Consider the following 21,928-nt stretch of genomic DNA (forward strand, 5'->3'; position numbering starts at 1 on the left):
GACTTACACGCTGGGCGCGGAACCCTAATCTGATCTCCCCGGCCCGTATTTGAAGCCATTTTCGGGGGAGAAACCCCCATTCTCACATTGGGCGCCTCCATGAGCTGCGAAAGGGATTCCCAGGGCTTGGGATCGTCCGTGTGCGGATCTTTCCTTCGGTTCTTCACTTCCTCTTCCATCTCTATTTTTGTATTTGCCCTCATTGTTGTGAGTGGTTTCACCCATTTTGTGGGGTTAGATGTAACCAACGTACTCTATTGTAATCTTTACGGTTTTAATGATATATATACATGTTGTTTTATTCTTTGTTGTGTTTGTTTCTATTCTTAATGCTTGCTTTGGATTGATCACCCTTTGCATGATTTAAGGTTCCATGGGTATTGGAAAATAACCTTTGAAACTAGTTCTGAAACATATGCCTAGTGGTGATTGTATCTAGGGATAGAGCTTGACCCATTAGTAGTCTTAAACCCTAGTCCGTAATGCGGGTGTAGATATTGGGTACTCAAGGGATTGATATTCAATATCCGCACCTAGGCTCTTTCTCTAAGGGATTAGGTTTGAATAAACTCTTGGGTTGACTAAGCAATGAATTCAACAAGAGATTAAGGATACATTAGTGTTACGTTTGGTGAAATCTGACCCCCACAACCTCACAATACCACAATACCATTCCTTACCTTTTCCACTCACAAAACAATATTTATTTACAGCTTTCATTCCAATAGTCACAACTTTGAATTCACTGCACAAACTATGAAATTGGAATTATTCTTTAGTCACAAATAGTCAATAAATGCTTATATTACCTTCTAATCCCTGTGGATACGATATTTTTACTACTTGAACGGCCGGTATTCTTGCCGTGTTTGAGACCGTTGATAGAATTAAACGAATTTACAAATATTAACAAAAGTGTTTCAACGGAAATCTCAACAAGTTTTTGGCGCCGTTGCCGGGGATTAGCAAGGCAATTTAGTATTTATAGCTATTTGTGATTTAATCCTTTATTGTTTTGTTATTTTTTTTATGTTAGCAATGAGTTGTTGAAGCTAACCTGTGCGCTCTAGTCCTCTGCTTTCTCTTGTATGCAAAGTACTGTGAACTCGATTGACCAATTCCTCTGAGCAGTTGCTGAGCAATCCTCAGATTGAGCACAAAGCAAGGAGGAACAAGAGCAACAGGAGGAGAAGGAGAGTAGAGCACTTCAAGTTGGTCACCGTTAGGCTCGGGACAGTAAACAAGCGCTTCCTGGGAGGCAACCCAGAGATCTGAACTGTGTTTTAGATTTGTGTTGCATGTTGTTCTGTGATATATGTGTTGTTTTGTATTATGTGTTGGATTGTGTTATATGTTGTTTTATGTTATATATGTTTTGTGTTATATGTTGTTGTGTTATGTGTTGTTTGTGTTAATTGTTAAGTGTTTGAATCATGTTTGAATGAGTAAATATAGGGTATATTTTGTTTGGAGTGTGAGAGATGAGGTAACTCTGTTTCCGGGTGGTTATAAGGCCTCATTTCAAAGCAAATTTAGGCAAAACTGACCATATCAGGGTTACGCGCCCGACGTGATTTACCTTAGGCGGGGCGGGCCAGCATCTCCATCCCGTTTTACGGCCCGCCCCGTTTTTGGCGGGTCAATGGCGAGCCGGGCCAAAACGGGCCGGGCTGGCCCGTTTTGCCATCCCTACCCTAGAGTAAATCCATGGAATAAATCGAATAGTGAAGCATGAACTTTAACGAATGAACTTATTTTATGATTTTCTTTAGTCAAGCCAAAATATCATACCTTGGTTGATTGTGGGAGAGAAACTAACCTTTGTATTAAACCTATCAATTTAAATTTCTTGTGAAAATAAAGCTAAAGTTAATATTTTTATTTTGAATTTAGGGTTTATTATACTCAAGTCCTTAATATATTATACATTTATTAAAAATATATTGTTTTCCCCCATTTATCTATTTATGTTCCATTGTAATTTAACCCTACATTTAAGAACATGTTTTATTGTATCTCGAATATATATAAAAAAGTTAATTAATATAATATAATTAATTTCAGCTAGTTTCATTTATAAATAAAAAAACCTATTTTTTAAACCATTGCTCGTTGGAACTAGATATAAAAAAAAGTGTCAACAAAAATTCAATTTTAATTAAATGATGAAAGAATATTTTATGGAAGCATAATTATTAATTAAATAGTGAAATCAATTAAAATTTATTTATATTTAAAATTAATATGTACTACTCTATTTTTATTTAATAAGACCCAAATCATATTGTCTTACATATTAATTATCTTTAAACTAAAGATACTTCTAATTAAAGTGTATTCTCTTGATTTAGTAAAATACAATAATTATAAACATTTTAAAGATTGTCCATTCTAATTGATTAGGAGAAAAAAAAAGTATTAATTAGGATAAAGAAATAGTATAGAATATATACTTTAATTAGTTAGAAGATATATAAGTATTAATTAGAAAAAAAATATAAGAGTAATTTAAAAAAAACTCTTGATCCCATAATAAATGTTGTATTAAAAAAAATTATTTTCAAGTGTTATATTGTTATGTTATCTTTTCAATATGATATTAATTGTTTATTTTCTATTTATATCCTTAATAGTATTATGTAGAAAGTGATTATTATGTTACATTATATTTTACAAAAAAAGATTATTTATAAGATTATATTTATAAAATTATTATTCTCTTTCATTTATTTAAACTTTTGTTAATTGTATAAAATAATATAAGAGGACACTTATCATAAAATTGATAAAGTATATAATCGAAACAAATTTATTATTATCAAACAAATTAATTAAATTAACTATTTTTTAATACGATAAATCAGATAATTGGGCAACAAATACTTGTGTTTAAAACAAAGTATTATGTACGAAATAGTTTTACATTGATCAATTGGAGCATATATCTTTGCATTGTACTGTATTACTTTATGCGCCAAATCCAACTATTTTCATGTTGGAAAAAATCTATTTAAAAGTTTTATGTCGAAATGACCTTCGTTTTCTGCAACATGACTATTTTCATTTCAACTTATTCTTCCTAGCTAAAGATATGCTGTGAAAGCATTCAATATAGGCTACTTTAAAGTGTCACATGGTTGCTGACATCATTTCCAATAATGCCTACTCATGCACATAATAATAAAAAGATAATCACTCATACGTTTAGTATAATTTTTTTTTTATATTAACAATTAATCATATTTTTTAATAATAACATGTCATTTACTTATTTAATTAAATAATAATAAAATAAAATAATTTAAAAAATATGATTAATTGTTAGTGTAAAAAACTTTACACGGACAGTATATAAATGATTAACTCGTAACATTTCCTTCACTAGTAAAGCAAGTGCTATTCAATTTTCCCATTATTATTAAGCCCACTTCTTTCTCACAATCCTATTTCTCAATACCTTTTTTCCTCTTAATTTTGAAACAAAATCATTCCCACTATTTTACAATTAATATAGTTTAAGATTCTTTCACACAAATTAAGATCTATGATAAATATATTATTTTTAATTATGATAGTTGAATAATTTATAAAAAAAAATAAATTAAGAAAGCATAACCGTTAAACAGTTGTATTATAATTATTAAATATACTACATTGGAGCTTGAAAGTAGTTTAATAAGGAGGACGTAGAAAACAATGGATGTTTACATATTTTATTGCCATGATATATATACCAACTTAATAATTTATTAAATAAAGTCGTATTCTTACCACTCCTATAAACAATTGTAGTATATTAACTTTCAAAATTGAAAGAAAATTCGTCTGAGTTTCCTACTTAAAGCGGTGTTTTTAATGTGAATGGGAGAGTCATAAAACCTCCCTATTTTATATTTATTTGAGAGATTATATATACTAATACAATAATTTATAATATTATTTTTATCTTTCATTATCACATTATTTATTATTGATCAGAATGTATTAACATTAAATATAAATTTAAAAACTTACACTATTTTATTTTAGTATATAATATAATATTTAAAATATGTATAAATATCTATTTTTAAATAAAATATTTAAAATTTTTAAATTATATAAAATTTAATATATATAATCTTAAACATAATATTATATAATTCATAGATTGAATTGTTTATATTTATATTATATAAAAATTTATTAAAAATATAAAATTTGACTAAATTTTTAAATATGCATATGAAGTCAACAAATCCCAACTCATTTATTATATATCATGTAATTTAATCATTGGAATCAAATTAAATTTAAATTTTTTTATTATTATTATTATTTTATTAAAAGAACATATTGTGTACTTCTCTTAGTTATAAAATTTAATCATTGCACAAATAATAATTTACTTTTTTTTTTAATCAATCGTGTTCCTAGAAATGGCACTAAGTTGGGAGTTTTATTTTATTCGAAGTTGGAGGCGGAACGAATAAAAAATTGTTGGAGCGTGGTTGTGTCTGGTGTGCGTGAGAACAGCACATAGTGTGCTTTTGTTTTCTTTGAACAAAATAAATAATGAAATATCCTTTTACATAGAATTGTCACACCAATAGATATTTTCTTAGTGCACCCATCACAAACCTCAACAGAGAGGTATATTACACACAAATTCTTCTACCAAGCCAAAATATGCCATTTTAAAAGTTACATATCTTATTTTTCATCCTTTTTTTCTTTTTTTTTATTCTAAGATTGCATATCTTAAATTTTAGTTTTAGTTAAAGCAACAATTGTCATGTAAATTTTAATTTTAGTATTTAATGTTACATTAAATAAATAATTTATAGTGTAAAAGACTTTTATACTGTCTTTAAATTATAGATTTAAATGTGTTTTTTTTATGAATTGTGTAATTTTAATCTTTTATATTTTAATTTTTTAATATTATAGTGATGTAATTTTAATTTTTAATTTTTAATTAAATAATTTTAATCTTTTTAATATTATTATTTTATAATTTTAATTTTTCAAATATTATAACTATATAATTATTTATCAGAGTAATAATGTAAGGTATCATCGTACACCCATTATTACAACTCACATCTTGTTTGACTTAGGCTTAAAAGCTTTGGAATGGAGGATTGGACTTTCCCATGTATGAAATGGAAAAATAATGAGAAAATTGTTTTGAATTAAATGTGAGTTGAGTTGAATGTAGATTCTTTTAAACACACTCAATTGATGGGAAATTTCTGCTTTCCAATATTAACTAAAGAAAGGTGTGTTTTCAATCAAACAAAAATACAAACAAACATCACATGTACATGTACTCTCTCATTGGACTCCCCCATTTCTTAAATTTTATGTATATTTAAAAAAATGGCTATTTGTATTAAATTTTATTATTTTTTTAATATTATTTTTAAATTATTTTTTTTATAAATATTAAAAGGAGCAATCTTCAATTAAAAAGAATTTACTATCCCATTTTTATATATATAAATTGATTTTTTAACTCACAAAAATTTTAAAAAAGAAATATTTTTACTGTATAAAAAGGTAATTAATTTAGTTGATGAAAATAAATTTATTTTGTTTTATTTTTTCTAAAACTGTCCTTAAATCACTTCTCTTTCTTAATTAATACTCATGTATATCTTATAATTAATTAGAGTTCATGTCCTATATTAAAATAGTTTTAGATAAATATTAATTTTTATTTAATTAATAAAATAAAATTACTTAAATATCCTAATTTTAAAAAAGGAGTCTACAATTATTATAATAAATAAAGGATAAAAAATATCTTAAAAAATATATAAATAAAAATATTGTGTATGACGTTTATATATTATTATAGATAAATATAAGAGAGAAATATATTTAAACTTACATTTGAATTTAAGAAATATATACTAATAATTTATACCTACATATAAAATAAATTATAGCTATTTTTGTCTCTATATTTTTTTATAGATGATTTTATCTTTACATTTTTAAATAATAAAAATAATATTAAAAGTTAATTACTTTTGTAAGATTTAAAACTCAAATTCAAAATTTTGAGATTTAAAGACTAATCATAACATCAATTAGTTCAACAAAAGTTAACAATTCTTAAACAATTTTGTTAAATAAAATATGGAGATATAAGATGTTTTGACACTGCTAATAATAGTAATAATAATAATAATAATAATCTATAACATATATAAAAAGGATAGTCTCATTTGTTATATACATTTTATTTAGGTAATTTTATTCTTAAATTTTTAAATAACAAAAATAATATTTAAAATTATCTATCCTTACAAATTCAAAATTTAAATAGAAGATTTTGAAATTTGATGGTCACATGTATAATACTAATTGATTTAGTAAATATTATTAATTTTAAATATTTTTATTAAATAAAATATAAAAATAGGATGAATATCGCTAATAATAATAATAATATAATAATAATAATAATAATCGAATATTCTTTTAAAAGAAAACAAAATTCGAATTTTTGAGACGCTGCGTAAGGGAGAAAAACTAATGGTATAATATAACTTGAAAAGGAATAATTTTTAATAATATGAAGAAAAAGAAAATAGTATTAAAAAATGCATGCATTATGAAATGAGGAAAATGCAAGATCCAATTGATATAAAAATATTCGAAATTGCATGGGAATGAATGCAGGTGCAGGAAGCGCAGAGAGTCCACGCTATCGAGGTTGTTGAGCACGCGAGTGGGTGGCGCGTGGATGAGACTTACGCAGAGCATTACATAGTATAGCATAGCAATAGCACAGTGCGAAGGCAAAGCGCACTTGTTTCGTTTAGTTTTAGTTGATCACCGTTCACCTGCCGGTGACGGAATTCAAAAACACCCGCCTCTTTCTCTCTCTCTCTCGAGAATCTGTTCCATTCATCTCCTCTCGCTTCGATTCCCATTCGCTTTGGTAAGAATTTGATACACCGTTTTCGTAGTCGTCTAGGGGTATCTGATCTCTTGTTTTGCTTCATTTTCACGTTTTTTCCTTGCCTTGCTTCTCTCCTCATCGCATCGCATTGCCTAACTCCTCTTCCCTCCGATTCCACGCTGGTTTTCCTACCAACTCTGTTCCTCTCTCTCACTCTTTTTTATTTTATTTTTAAGTTTGTTGTTAATTCAATCGATTTTCATCTGTGCAACATCGTTTGTGGTGTGGTATCAATCTGTATGCCTATTCCCGTGACTATGAATTGCTTTCATCCTTTCTTTATGTGCTGTTTGCTGAGAGAAAGTCTTTCATCATCGGTTTATTAATTCCTTTTTATGTGTGAGAGAATGAAGATGTTCGCCTTTCTAGGTTTTTCCCTTCTTCTTCTCATGTTTGGTTTGTAAATCGAAGCCATAGTCATTATCTTTTCAAATAAGTGAATTAACGAGTGTTAGAAGGAAAGATGAATATGAGGAAGCTATGCTCATGCTTTACACTTTAGCTTATGATAAATTTGTGTAGCAGTGAAGGTTGTCAAATTCTCAAGCTAAAGTTTATGATCCCAAGTATCAAACTCTGTTTTAGATAAACTTTTTGAACAAGTGTAAACTCCTTATAAACTCTCGAGTCAACAAGTAGGTTAACGAATTTGAAAACAAATGTAATTTTTGCCTCCCATTGACTCCATAGTGTGTGTTTTACTATAACTCCAATGATTTGAAGAAATTAACTTATTTTTAAAATAATTTTCTCTTTAGGAGCTTATGGTTTTATGAAATTATGTATAATTTGATCATGTATGTAGTTTAATTTTATTTAGTACTAATGTACTATAACGCTATATTATTGTAGCTTATTACTTTACCTTTTTATGGAGTTGAAATGTTGAATTATTTTTTTGTTAAGAATAACATGTTATACTTATGCATATATTTCATTACTTGTTTTTTTAATATTATTTTTATGATAAATAAACTCTAACAAGCTTACAAGTCAAGCCTACATAAGTTTCAGGAGTTTATTGCAAAAATGAAAGATTGGGGCTGAGTATTTCAATCTGAATTTGAGGTTTATTGTCTATAGTTGGACTCTAATGCCATTTGTAGAGTAGGTATTGTGTAATATGAAAGAAAGGTAACATTGCTATGGTTGCATAATGATCACGAGTGGTGGTTCCTTGTTGCAAATGGCCTTTAGGCCATTGGTTTTTCTTTTTCTTTTTCTACTACAAATGAAAATAAACGCCTGACTAACTTATTGATCAAACAATAATGGTTTTGGATAGGGTAGAGAGAGACAGAGAGGAAGTGGTTGTGACTTCATTCTGGACCTAAATCACTGAACTATGAATTATTATCAGACATTGAATATCTATCTTACATTAAAACTTTGAGGTTTATGATCAAATGCAATGATGATTTACATTTAGTATGTTTCTGTTTTTACTTGTTTTCAGGATTGGACATGCTTTTTTATCTAGTCTGTCTTTGATGATGATGAGGTTTTATAGTCTTCAGAAGTTCTTACTAGTGAGTTGCTTTCATTTTTGAGAAACATTTTATATTACAGATTAGAGTACTTTTTTTCTTTCACAGATCTGAAGATTGATGACAAATAGTCTGGTTTGGGTATCAATAACAAAAGTCAAGTTGAGTAGTATTTTTCTGGTGAGCATTATCATGAGGGAAAATGAAGGGTTTAAGATTTTATAAATTGACTGAAAACTGATATTTATCCTTTTAATCATCAATGAAGGAAAATAATGGAAGCACATCCTACTTTCTCCATTGAAAGATCAAAGCAACTCAATAACATGGGGATGTCTGGAGCATTTTCTTCATCCTTGTCAGTCCTTCCAATACCCCCGGAAGAGATGTATCCCAAGCTGCCTGAATCACAGTTGGATTTTGTAGAACAAGAGCTTATGACAATGCCTCTTACTCATTCAAGTTATTTAAATTCCAGTGGAGTAGTTGGGCATATTTTTTCGTCTTCACCTGGATATTCAACTGATCTTCATCATTCATCTCTTTCACCTGATGAAAAAAACTCAACTAATGCTCATTTTATTTCACAATCATCAACTAACACAGCCCAATTTCCATTATCTTATTCTTCAAATGCTGGACCACCAACTTCAGCAGCACCAAGCCATTATTCCAAAGAAAACAGTGCTTCCTGGCATGCAGATCCCCTGCCAAGCTTTCTGGATTTTCCTGAAAATGGCTCTATTAATAATAATCGGGTAGAAAGTAGTGCCTGCCCTATCATTCCATCTGAGGAGTATTGCAAGCAAAATGATTGGCAGGAGTGGGCTGAGCGGCTAATCAGTGATGATGAAGCTTTGACTTCTAATTGGGATGACCTTCTTACAGACAACATTCAAGATCTTGAGCCAAAGGTGAAGTTTTTCATAACTCAAATCAATATTAGCTTTTATAGGAAACTGATAAGTAATTTATTCAAGCATTGTGGAAGGATCTCATATTGTTGCTTTAGGTGCCATTCCAGGTTTCAAAACCATTTTCACAGTTTCCAGGAAATCAATCCCAAGGCTATCAACAACCTCCTGCTGCATCATATGGAGAAAATTGCACTGGTGCTGCCCTCGCTTCCTCGGCAAATTCTGCTCCTGCCAAGTCACGAATGCGTTGGACACCAGAACTTCATGAGGCGTTTGTGGAGGCTGTCAACCAACTTGGGGGGAGTGAAAGTATGTTCATCTCCTCTTTTCTGTTTGTTAAGTCCTTAGCCTTAGTTTGTTAACCTCTGTCCTCATTTTTTTCCTGGTTTCTGTCTTATTTCTACAGGAGCCACTCCAAAGGGTGTGCTGAAGCTCATGAAAGTTGAAGGATTAACTATATATCATGTTAAAAGCCATTTGCAGGTATGTGCACTTTGCTTTTAACTCCCATGGGTTTGTTTGGTTGCATGTGTTTTTACTGAAACAGATTTGGCTTGAAATGAAGAAATACAGGACAGCTAGATATAGACCGGAGTCATCTGAAGGTACATAAGATATGGCTCGAAAAATATATAGTATGTACTAGCATGCTTATATTAAATATATGTTTTGTTTGAGTTTAGTAGTCTCTTGATGATGGCTTAAATTAAAACCAATATTTTACACTGCAAAATTTAAACTGTAGGATTAAACGCTCATATCATGCAGATCATTCTCGATTGGAAACTAGTTTTTCTTTAACAAGCTTTTCAAACATAAGAAATTTTACTAATTGATTTAATACCTATCAGTACATAATATTTTGTGTATTCAATGGTCATATTAATGCAAATAACCTTGAATGAGAAGCTATTGAATGGTGTAAAGTGCTTAATCTCTTGATTGATATACAAGTTTTGAGTAAGATTCAAGTTCACACAGATTCTTTTCGTATACTCTGCATAAATTAGTTGTGAAGTGCCTAAATGTAGCATTATCTTTTACACATATTCGAATATACAGATAAAATTAAAGCTAAAATATATTTTTTCTCTTTATAATATATCATTGTTTTCGTTTTACCCTTTTTTTTCTTCTTATTTGTGTCCCAATTAATTTATCTATTTCTTTTGTTTCATTTTAGTCCCTCTAGGAGTCTCTATTGAATGATGATGTGGTTAACACAGATTGAAGAATAAACCTAATGTTTCCTAAAAAAGCTAGGACTAAAATGAAAACCTTCCAATATAAAAGGAATCTATATCAAAAGTTCACAAATTTATAGGGACCGAAACAATAAGGTAAGAGACTAAAATGGAAAATAACTTAATAGGGACACAAAAAAAAATAAAATTAAGAGGATCAAATCGGAAAGGTGCTTAAATATTATTAGGATTAAAAATTTATTTAAGCCTAAAGTTACTTTTAGTAAATGACAACAAGGGGGTGTAGCAATTTTTTACTAATCTAAGCCTCTAGGATCTTAGAAACCTGTGCTTAATCAAGAAACAAAAAATTACCTTCTTATTTGTCCGAAAAAATTGACCCAGACCACTGCAATTAATGACTGGATGTGGTGTATCTTGAGTCACTTCCTTGAAACCTAGAGCGATACTCGTCTGTGTCGTAAGCTAATCTACAGTTTGTTGACTACTGTTGGCAGGAGTTATGGAGAAAAAAACAAGTTCCGTTGAAGACATGTCATCTCTTGATTTGAAAACGTAAGTACACTATTTACTGCTATTTTAAATAATTTCAGTTATGTAGTATTACGATAAATGTTGATGTTGGTATTTCAAATTGATAGACATCATTTCATTCTTTAACGTGACTTTGCTGGTACAAATGTTACATTCTCAGGAGAATTTAAATTGATTACGTTACATGGAATGTACGATATGTGGGATTTTGGAATTTAGCCCTGTTAAGTTTATTTCTTCTGATGACAGTTATTGTTCCATATCTCACCATTTAACCCTAGAAGAATACAATTAAACTCTCAATTAAGGGGGCGTTCAAGAATGGATATAAGGGGATTAAAATAAAAGAGAAAGAGATTACTGTACCTGTACCATCAAACACGGGCTGCTGGAAGGACCAAAATAGATTAGAATGAGGCTTTGCTAGTGACTTGTTTAGAATTTTCAGTGATCCGGGATTAAGACTACAATAAGGCCAATATATGGTTTTGTTATGATATAGAATAAAGGGAATTAGAGTAGTTATTAATTCAAACTTGCTAGGTGAGCCTTTATCATGTAAAGTTTTTGATAACATTTCAGATGCGGTAATTGTTATGATGACTTTACCGTTGCATTATTGACAGTGGTATTGAGATCACTGAAGCTCTACGACTACAAATGGAGGTTCAGAAGCGGTTGCATGAACAACTTGAGGTTTGAACTTTATTCCTCTAGGATTTCTTTTTACATATTAAATGAATTGTTAGAAGGGTGATTCAAAGATTTGTTCAACTTGCAAGCTTTATTTCTGTTGCAATCAATATTTTTGAAACTAGATCGGTCATTAATCATAGGAACAGTTCACTAGTCATGATTGAACTGTGGTCATGACATACACTCACATTCACAGAGAAAGAGGTTGGGGGTTCATAAACTTGCAACGATGCTATACGTTGCACCAATTCTTACACCATCAGTAACTTTTATAAGGGGGGAATTTTATTAATTCAGCCATTGAATCATAAACATATATTACTTCAATTGTTTGTATTAAAATTTGTCAAAATTGAACAACTAATAAGCATATGATCAAAAAATTCTTTATTAAATATGTTTTTTCAAAAAATTATATAACATTGTTAGTGTATATGGGTTACAACAAAAGGGAATATTTGTTTGTTTGTGCTTTTTGCTTTTTGCATTCTGTGATATCTTTAGGATATCTTCAGAATCTTTTTAGTGGACAGCTGTCCTGCCACCTCTCTAATTTTTCTCTCTCTGCTGGTTGCTTTTACAACCGTTTTCTCTCTTTTCTCTCACTGTTGTTTTTAGAAAAGGTTCCCTATATATTCAGCTCTCCTTGTATTCCTTTGTAAGCATCAACGATAATAAAACTTCACTATTACATTTTACCTCTCTTGATTTTATCTAACATGGTATCAAGAGCCTTCTGATCCTGTACCCGGATCTTAATTTTTCTTCCTCATCTCTTCTATGGCAACTTCAAATAATTCCTCTCCCTTTTCACAATTTTTCTCCAACTCCATAGCTGAAAAACTTGATGATTCAAATTATCTTCACTGGAGGCAGCAGATCGAACCAGTCATCAAATCCCACAAACTTCAACGGTTTGTGGTTAATCCGCAAATTCCACCCCGGTATCTGACAGATGCTGATCGTGATTCTGATATTGTTAATCCAGCATATGAAACCTGGGAGGTCCAGGATCAAATGCTTCTCACATGGCTGCAATCGACGCTCTCGAAGTCTATCCTTTCCCGTGTCATTGGCTCCGTTCACTCTTATCAAGTGTGGGACAAGGTTCACGAGTATTTTCATACTCAAACTAAAGCTCGTGCTCGACAGCTCCGCACTGACCTGCGTTCCACCACTCTTGATGGTCAGTCTATGCGTGATTTTCTGACTCAAATTAAAACTATTGCTGATGAACTTGCTGGAGTTGGGAGTCCTGTGTCTCTTGAAGAATATGTTGATGCTGTTCTTGAAGGTCTGCCTCAGGAGTATGCACCTGTGGTCTCTGTTATTGAAAGCAAGTTTGTCACTCCTCCTATTGCTGAAGTGGAAGCTCTTCTTCTTGCTCATGAGTCAAGAGCTAACCGGTTTCGTAAGCAATCCTTTTCTCCTTCAATTAATTACACTCAGGGTTATTCTCGTGGCAGTGTTAGTGGTGGTCACAGTGGGCGTCGTGGTGGTCGAGGTTCGGGCAGAGGCCGTGGTGGTCGTTTTGCTAATTTCCAGTGCCAGATTTGCTTCAAGTATGGCCATACTGCCAATGTTTGTTTCTATAGAGCTGATGTTAATTATCAACCTGCAGAATCCCTTGTTCTGTATGATCCTACCACACTGCAGCCTGTGCAGGTCACTTCTTCTTCAAATCTTAAAGGCTCCAACACTTGGGTGAATCCTAACCCGAAACAGCCCAGCCAGGAGGCTCGTGTTAATGTCACACCAAGTGCTATGGTTGCTAATACTTCTCAACCAGGTGCTAACTCTTCATGGATTCCTGATTCTGGTGCTTCATTTCATGTTACTGGTGAGCCTCAGAACATTCATCAACTTGAGCATTTTGATGGTCCAGACCAAATTTTCATAGGAAATGGTCAAGGTTTGCAAATCAATGGTTCTGGTACTTCCATTTTTATTTCTCCTATCAACTCTCAATTTAAGTTTCACCTGAATAATCTTCTCCATGTTCCTCTTATCACCAAAAATCTGTTGAGTGTCAGTAAGTTTGCTAAAGACAATTGTGTTTTCTTTGAGTTTCATGCTAATCATTGTCTTGTCAAATCTCAGGACACCAATGAGGTTCTTCTTCAAGGTGTTGTTGGTGCTGATGGGCTTTATTCTTTTCCTCATCTAAAGCTCCAAGGTCCCTCGGCATTGGTCTCTTCTTCAGCTCAAATACCCTCTCAGTCTGCTGTTTCACCTTCTGCAGTCTTAGATAGTTTCAATTTCAATAAAAATTCTGATGTATCTAGTTCTTCCACTATGTGGCATACTAGACTTGGTCATCCTAATTCTCATGTTCTTAAGCTTGTTCTTACACAATGTAACCTTCTCTCATCAAATACACATGTTACTGAATTTTGTTCATCTTGTTGTGTTGGAAAATCTCGTAGACTTCCTTCTTCTGCATCTCAAACTATATATTCTGCCCCCTTGGATGTAATTTTCACTGATTTATGGGGACCATCTCACATTACATCTTTTTCTGGTTATCTTTACTATGTTGCCTTTATTGATGCTTTCTCTAAATACACCTGGATATATCCCTTAAAATCAAAGGCTGAAACTCTATCTGTTTTTCAACAATTTAAGGCTATGGCTGAATTACAATTCAACACCAAAATTAAAAGTGTTCAATCTGATTGGGGAGGGGAATACCGAGCTTTTACTTCCTTTCTTGCCACAAATGGAATCCAACATAGAGTGATTTGTCCCCACACACATCATCAAAATGGTGTGGTTGAAAGGAAACATAGACATATTGTTGAAATTGGTCTCACCCTTCTTCATCATGCCTCCTTACCTCTAAAATTTTGGGATTTTGCTTTTACCACTGCTGTTTATCTTATCAATAGATTGCCTTCTGCTGCATTAAACTTTAATGTTCCTTTCACTACTTTATTCAACAAATCACCAGATTACAAATTCTTAAGAACCTTTGGTTGTGCTTGTTTTCCTTTCTTAAGACCATATGCCAGTCATAAACTTAATTTCAGATCCCAGGAGTGTGTTTTTCTGGGATACTCAAACTCTCACAAAGGGTATAAATGTCTCTCTTCTTCTGGCCGAATTTACATTTCAAAGGATGTCATCTTTAATGAACATAGGTTTCCTTACACAGATTTGTTTCAGCCAAGCCTTACACAAAATGTCTCTCCATGTCAATATTTCAATCTCAATCCAGATTTGTCTCCTCCTTGCACCACTTCAACTGTTCTCTCCCAGCAGCCTCCTTTGCCTTCTCAAATTGGTGATTCAAGTGTATCAATCATTCCTTCCGTGTCTTCTTCCCAAAATGTATCTCCTTCATCTCCTGAGTCTTCCTCACAAAATGTCTCTTCTCCTACCTCTTCCACTGCCCCTGCCAGTATACCAAGAACCATTAATAACCATCCTATGCAAACTAGGTCTAAATCTGGCTTTCATAATCCTCGGATACATCCATCCCTGTTCTTAGCTCATAGTGAACCTAAAACTGTTAAGCAAGCTCTTGCTGATCCTAACTGGTTCTCTGCTATGCAACAAGAGTACAATGCCTTAATGCTCAATCATACTTGGGATTTAGTTTCTCTGCCATCTGATCGCAAAGCAGTTGGATGTAAATGGGTTTTCAGAGTCAAGGAAAATGCTGATGGCTCTATAGATAAGCTCAAAGCTCGGCTAGTTGCAAAGGGTTTTCATCAAGTGCATGGTTTTGATTTTCATGAGACTTTCTCCCCTGTTATTAAACCTATAACTATTCGCATTATTCTTACTCTTGCTCTCACCAATAATTGGAATCTATTTCAGCTTGATGTAAATAATGCTTTTCTGAATGGCACTTTGGAAGAAACTATTTACATGGTGCAGCCTCCTGGATTTGAAGCTGGGGATAAGAGTCTGGTTTGCAAGCTAAACAAGGCCCTCTATGGCTTGAAACAAGCTCCTCGTCAATGGTTTAACAAATTAAAATTGACTCTAACTCGGTTTGGCTTTCAAGCTAGCAAATGTGATCCATCTCTGTTTCAGTACCAACATCAAACTCATACCATTTTTATTCTAGTTTATGTGGACGACATCATTATCACTGGCAGCTCTTCTTTGCTCATTCAACAAATCACCAACCAACTTGACTCAATTTTCTCTTTAAAGCAATTGGGAAGCTTGGATTACTTTCTAGGTATTGAGGTTAAACACTTGCCTGACAAGTCTCTGGTTCTGACTCAAAGCAAGTACATTCGAGACCTTCTTTTTAAAACTAATTTGGCTGAAGCTCATGGTGCTCCTTCTCCTATGTTCTCTAACTGCAAATTGTCCAGGTCTGGGAATGACTTCTTTCATGATCCCACTTTTTTTCGATCTGTTGTTGGTGCCTTACAGTATGCTACACTTACAAGACCTGAAATCAGTTTTGCTGTTAACAAAGTTTGTCAATTTATGGCTACTCCTCTTGACTCTCACTGGGTGGCTGTCAAACGTATCCTCAAGTATTTAAAAGGCACACTCTCTTATGGTCTTCATATTCAACCTGCTGCTGTAAACGGCCCCATCTCTCTCACTGCCTTTTGTGATGCTGATTGGGCCTCTGATATTGATGACAGGAGGTCCACTTCTGGTTCTGCTATCTTTTTTGGACCCAATTTGATATCTTGGTGGTCCAGGAAACAGCGTGTTATTGCTCGGTCCAGCACAGAAGCTGAATATCGCAGTATAGCCCAAGCCTCTGCTGAATTAACTTGGATTCAAGCCCTTTTGCAGGAACTTAAGGTTCCCTTTTCTACACCTACTTTACTCTGTGACAATCAAAGCGCGGTGGCCATTGCTCACAATCCTGTTTTCCACAGCAAAACAAAGCACATGGAGATTGATGTGTTCTTTGTTCGTGACAAAGTCCTATCCAAGCAACTTCTAGTTTATCACATACCAGCTCTTGATCAATGGGCTGATCTTCTTACTAAGCCTTTGTCTGCTGCTCGGTTTGAAGTTCTTAGGAACAAACTCAAAGTGCAAAGTTTTTGTGTCAAAACTTCACCTTGAGTTTGAGGGGGGCTGTTAGTGTATATGGGTTACAACAAAAGGGAATATTTGTTTGTTTGTGCTTTTTGCTTTTTGCATTCTGTGATATCTTTAGGATATCTTCAGAATCTTTTTAGTGGACAGCTGTCCTGCCACCTCTCTAATTTTTCTCTCTCTGCTGGTTGCTTTTACAACCGTTTTCTCTCTTTTCTCTCACTGTTGTTTTTAGAAAAGGTTCCCTATATATTCAGCTCTCCTTGTATTCCTTTGTAAGCATCAACGATAATAAAACTTCACTATTACATTTTACCTCTCTTGATTTTATCTAACAAACATCAATTTTGATATATATCAATGGAGTATTAAATATTTTTAGCTTAATATAAGATTTTGCAAATATAATACGAGAACTTTCAATCTAATGATAGATTTTAATGTAAAATTATCCAATAAAAAGTTATTAAATAGTATAAGAGATTATGTAACTTATAACAATATAAGTTGATCTCAACTTACATAGATAGATAGATAGATATAGAAAAAAAATTAAATTATTCTAAGAGTAATTCTTGGTAAAGTTACCGAGTTTAATAGCTTTTAAAATACATAAAATTTTAAGAATTTATTTGTTGAATTCAAACTTCTTATTAAATAGATTAAGTTAACAATTTTTTTTATAAAATTTAGAAACTATTTAATATTTCATTAAACAAATTTAGTTAACATATACTAATTTTTTTAAATATAAGTAAATGTTGACCCTAAGATTACATAATTATAATTGTTTGATTTATAAAATATTTGGTGCATGATTGTTCGAAATAATAATAGTTAATGCACTAATTGGGTGTTTGGTTAATGGTTCAACATCACATCAAAGGTTACTTGCATGTTGCATCTATTTGTCACACTTAAAAATCTTCCATTGACTAGTGATATAACTAAAATAGAATATATATAAGTAAAAAATAACTCTCATTTTTGAGCTGACTTTGGAATTGAGTTAGGCCTAAATTTATATTCTAGTACGGTAACAAAGTCTATCCTAACAATTGTTGTTAGGCCTATGTGGACATCCATTATTGGATCACCTACAAATATTTAGTCTTGCAAACTTTATAATCAAGATATTCAATTTTTGATGTGAAGAGTGTGTATTGAAAATCTCATATAGACTAGAGAAACAAATCCAAATTATATGATCAAAATAAAATATATAAGTGAGAGAAAACTTTCACCTATTAATCTAGCTTTTGAGGCTAAATTATGCTCAAATCCAAATTCTAAAACTCACATCACATATAAGCAAAAGCAACTTTGTACAGCTTCTCAATTTTTATTTTTTTAATGCACATCTGGGGAGTTTAATGTGAAACTAAGCACGCTCTTAGTGTTTGTTTGGTTCCACATTTGGAACAATCAGATGTTAATCTTAACAGATATAAACACAAAATTTCAACATTTTATAGATGTTTGGAGACCAGTACCAAACATGAGTAAAAAAGAGAGACACAAGTTCGAGTTGAAGCTACCAGGAGTAGCTTCTGCACCAACCCAAAATAAAATTTCTCTTTTAGGTACGTTTTTGCCCTTTCCTTCTCAAAGTGCAAGAATGGTTTGCTGAAGAAAGCCTTTGAGCTACCTGTGCCATGCAAAGCTGAAATTTGCCCTCTGAGCTATTTGTTGTGCTTCTGTTAGAGATGTCATATTCTTGGGCAACCCTCTCCTAAATATATTTTCAGTATCACTAATGGTCTACCATATTAAATAGTAGCGCTTAAGTTTCCATGTCTATTAGAGATCTGATGTTCTATTTCTCTCTATAGTTGCACATAAGATAGAGGAACACAATTTTTCAACTACAGCCACACACACCCAAACACGTACTTCGGAAATAGTATGTTAATGTATGACAATATGACATAATAAAATGTATTTAGCGTTAATGACTCGTGAATTTTAGTTTGTAGCAAGTCGTACTTAATTAATAGTAGCATGGAAAATAGTCTCCAATCCATGAAGTCTATTAGGAGACTATATACTTATGCAGTACCTGCTAGACCATATGAATGATATGCAGAACCTGTACGCGACTACATTCTTTTGAATAAGAAAGCTATTTTCATTCCCTAAATTCTCTCTCTCTCTCTCTCTCTCTCTCTCTCTTTCTCTCTAAATTCATGAATGATCGTTGAGATAATATCAAAATATTCACCATTTGGATTATTTGAAATTTAATATATTATATATAAAGGACTATTGATCAGAGTACTCTCAGGATTAATTTGATCCTCAAATAAATATTTATAAGGTGATTTTAAATTCAACATAGGAAGATCATATCAAATCTCCTGCTACATCACAAAAAGAAAAACAATAATAAATGGTAACTATTATGTTACTTGGTGGTTAAAAGTGTCACATTGACCGGTGAATGAAACATTCAAATATTCAACATATGTAAAAATTAAGAGGATGCTGTACTTTTAAGTCTCCATAGAATAGTAAAAGTAGAACATCAAAGCATACAACATACATAAAAGCTAAGAAGTGGGCAAGCCATCTCATATTCTCATTCATTGCATATAATGTCCCTTTATAGTGTGGCATTGGCCTTCCTTTGGCTCAAAAACGTTTTTGGTTGAGTTAATTATTTTTTTAAATGAAAACTCCAAACTGATTGTAATTTTTTTTTTACCAGTTTGGCTGGTTCTATGTGCGTTTAATTTTGTGGGTTTATTGGCCAAATACCAACTCAACTCACTGGTTTTCCAGTCAAACTAGCCGGTTTGGTTTGGTTTTCTCAACCATGGTTGCAATTGCCATGATTATAGAAAATCATGTTTTATAGCACATTGGCACCTGTGAGAATAAATTTGTACTAGTAATTGAAGTCAACTACAAGTGAAGTCTGTGTCTTTGTAAGCTTGGAGAAAGAAATTGAAGGCATGTAACTCTGTTGTGAAGAAAACATTTAATATTGTTTACTATTCATCTTGTTCTCTGTATTTTGGTTCTTATTTATTAGTTGTATTTTTTAATAAATTATCAGCTTCATTTACAGGTCATGCCCAATATATATTTTTGACTTGTTGAAGATACAAATTTTAGTTCTCAAATTTATAACCCTTTCTCATGAAAATTGTGTTATGTCGTTTTCATCTTAAGAAGATCAAAAGAATATGGTTACCAGGCTTGTTATGTAGGCAATTATTGGTATTTATTTCTGGCCGCGTAGGCAAGTACGTTTGTTTCTTTAATTAAGTATGGAACTAATGTCTGTGATATTGTGAATTATCTGAGGCATCCTACTTGTTTCTTTTATGGCGATCATATATCTTTCATAGGTCTAATACTGTTCTTCTCCTCCCCTTTTTTTCTCCGTCAGATTCAAAGAAATCTTCAGTTGCGAATAGAAGAACAAGGAAGGTACCTCCAAATGATGTTTGAGAAGCAATGTAAACCTGGAATGGAAACGTTTAAGACACCATCATCTACCATTGAGACTCCATCTGGAGTGTCTTCAAATACTACGAGAGATTTCACTGCCATAAATGAAACGGAAGCATCACAAGCGGGCCATTTCAGGTCAGGATCTGATCAAGCTAACCGCAGTACCACAGTTGAGGAAGGCTCACTAGAAAAGGGTGAGAAGCCCGATTCTCCCAAAACTCTACATGCTATTGCTAATGACGATAGTGCACAAGCCCCAAAGCGTCAAAGAACAGAGTAAGCCGTATGAATCTGCTGAAGCACAGTATCAACAGTGATAGTACAAGACAGTAATGAATCATGAAAATTTTCATTTAAGAAAAGATTAGGCTGAATGATTGGTCGAGGTCCGTAACTTATGAGTTCCTCCAGCCCCATTGTGGTCAATGAGTGCATTGTACATTTAGCAAGAGATGTTGCCTCAATTGCATTAAAGGCTTAGGTCAAGTTTTGCCGTTAGAAATCCTCCTTGGTAGATAGTTTGTAAATATCAATGTAAACCCTTACAGTAGTTTGGCATACTCTATGTTCTTAGAATGCGGAACACTTCCCGTGCCCTATAATTTACCGTGCCCCAGAAATAGAAAATAATGAGTCAAGTCAACGAGCTTGTAGCTCAACTTGATGATATCGGAGGTTCAACTGGTCACTTATCTTTTTTCTCTCTTTGCTTGCACCTCTAAGGCCTATCAAGTGGAGTATTGAACAACTACGTTATGTATTGGGACTGATTAAGATGGGTAAATTTCGATCTTCTTTTAGATCCTCAGTGTAATTAGAGTCCAGAAATCAATTTAAGAAAATATAACTTTTTTCAGAGCCTATTGTTTTCATTTACACGAGCTAATCTAAAACTTTGGTTAAGAAAAATCAAGCTTCGTGCGGCTTAGATTATCAGGTATTAATCTATACACAATTGCTAAATTATATAGACTTCCATAATAGCTAAATTTGAATTTTATTCCAAAATTTTACCATACAATAGAGCGAAATCGAAATGATTTGTACTATCTTTAATCTACACATGGTCCAGTCAAAACATGACATGAGTGGAAATCTGATCACCAACCTTAATAAAGTAAACCATGTCGCCCCACTACCACATCAAAATTCGATAGGTGGGTCGTCAATTGCAATGAATAGGTGGAAATGCACCCAATAGTAAATTAGTAAATTAGAACATGCGTATATTTATATTCTAATAATATTTGGATCTTTCAAAATCAGGAAGAGCTGCACCAGCAACATATTATATTAATGTAGTTATAAGCATGTGAATGATGGATTCATATATAAATATTTATGGAAGACCGAAAATAACAATGATTTTTTTTTTTTTTTTTTTAAGGAACGAGGAGTTTTAATAATATATTTTGAGTTAATCACTTATACACTTTCGGTGTAAAGATTTTTTACACAAGCAATCAGTTATATCTTTTAATTGTGTCATGTTACCGTTAAAAATAAATATTTATAGTGACATGACACAATTAAAAAATATAATTAATTGTCGGTGTAAATTTTTTTTTTACACAAGCAGTATATATGTAATTAATTCATATACTTTTTAACCCATTTCTCTTTATCAAAAATTATAAAATTACGAGAGACTTG

At 32.2% G+C, this 21,928-nt stretch overlaps 1 protein-coding gene across 9 annotated transcripts; it reads left to right on the top strand.

Annotated features, from left to right (window-relative positions):
• The first annotated feature begins 6,631 nt into the window (after positions 1-6,631).
• LOC109815187 (protein PHOSPHATE STARVATION RESPONSE 1) lies at positions 6,632-20,942 on the top strand. Of its 9 annotated transcripts, none has more exons than XM_083059597.1 (10): positions 6,632-6,934; positions 8,412-8,484; positions 8,551-8,622; positions 8,711-9,356; positions 9,455-9,668; positions 9,766-9,842; positions 9,925-9,964; positions 11,062-11,119; positions 11,725-11,794; positions 19,524-20,204. In XM_083059597.1, exons 4-10 carry the CDS (start codon positions 8,718-8,720, stop codon positions 19,671-19,673), a joined length of 1,248 nt encoding a protein of 415 aa, XP_082915723.1. In that variant the 5' UTR covers positions 6,632-6,934; positions 8,412-8,484; positions 8,551-8,622; positions 8,711-8,717; the 3' UTR covers positions 19,674-20,204. The 9 variants fall into 9 exon arrangements, with proteins under 9 accessions (XP_082915723.1, XP_020235457.1, XP_020235428.1 ...); XM_020379839.3 differs by lacking the exon at positions 19,524-20,204 and adding an exon at positions 20,211-20,942 and having other exon boundaries at positions 6,647-6,934; XM_020379854.3 differs by lacking the exon at positions 19,524-20,204 and adding an exon at positions 20,211-20,942 and having other exon boundaries at positions 6,647-6,934; positions 8,412-8,456; positions 8,530-8,622.
• The last annotated feature ends 986 nt before the right edge of the window (positions 20,943-21,928 follow it).

Source organism: Cajanus cajan, chromosome 7, assembly GCF_000230855.2.
Source record: "Cajanus cajan strain Asha chromosome 7, NIPB_CcT2T_4, whole genome shotgun sequence".
NCBI lineage: Eukaryota > Viridiplantae > Streptophyta > Magnoliopsida > Fabales > Fabaceae > Cajanus > Cajanus cajan.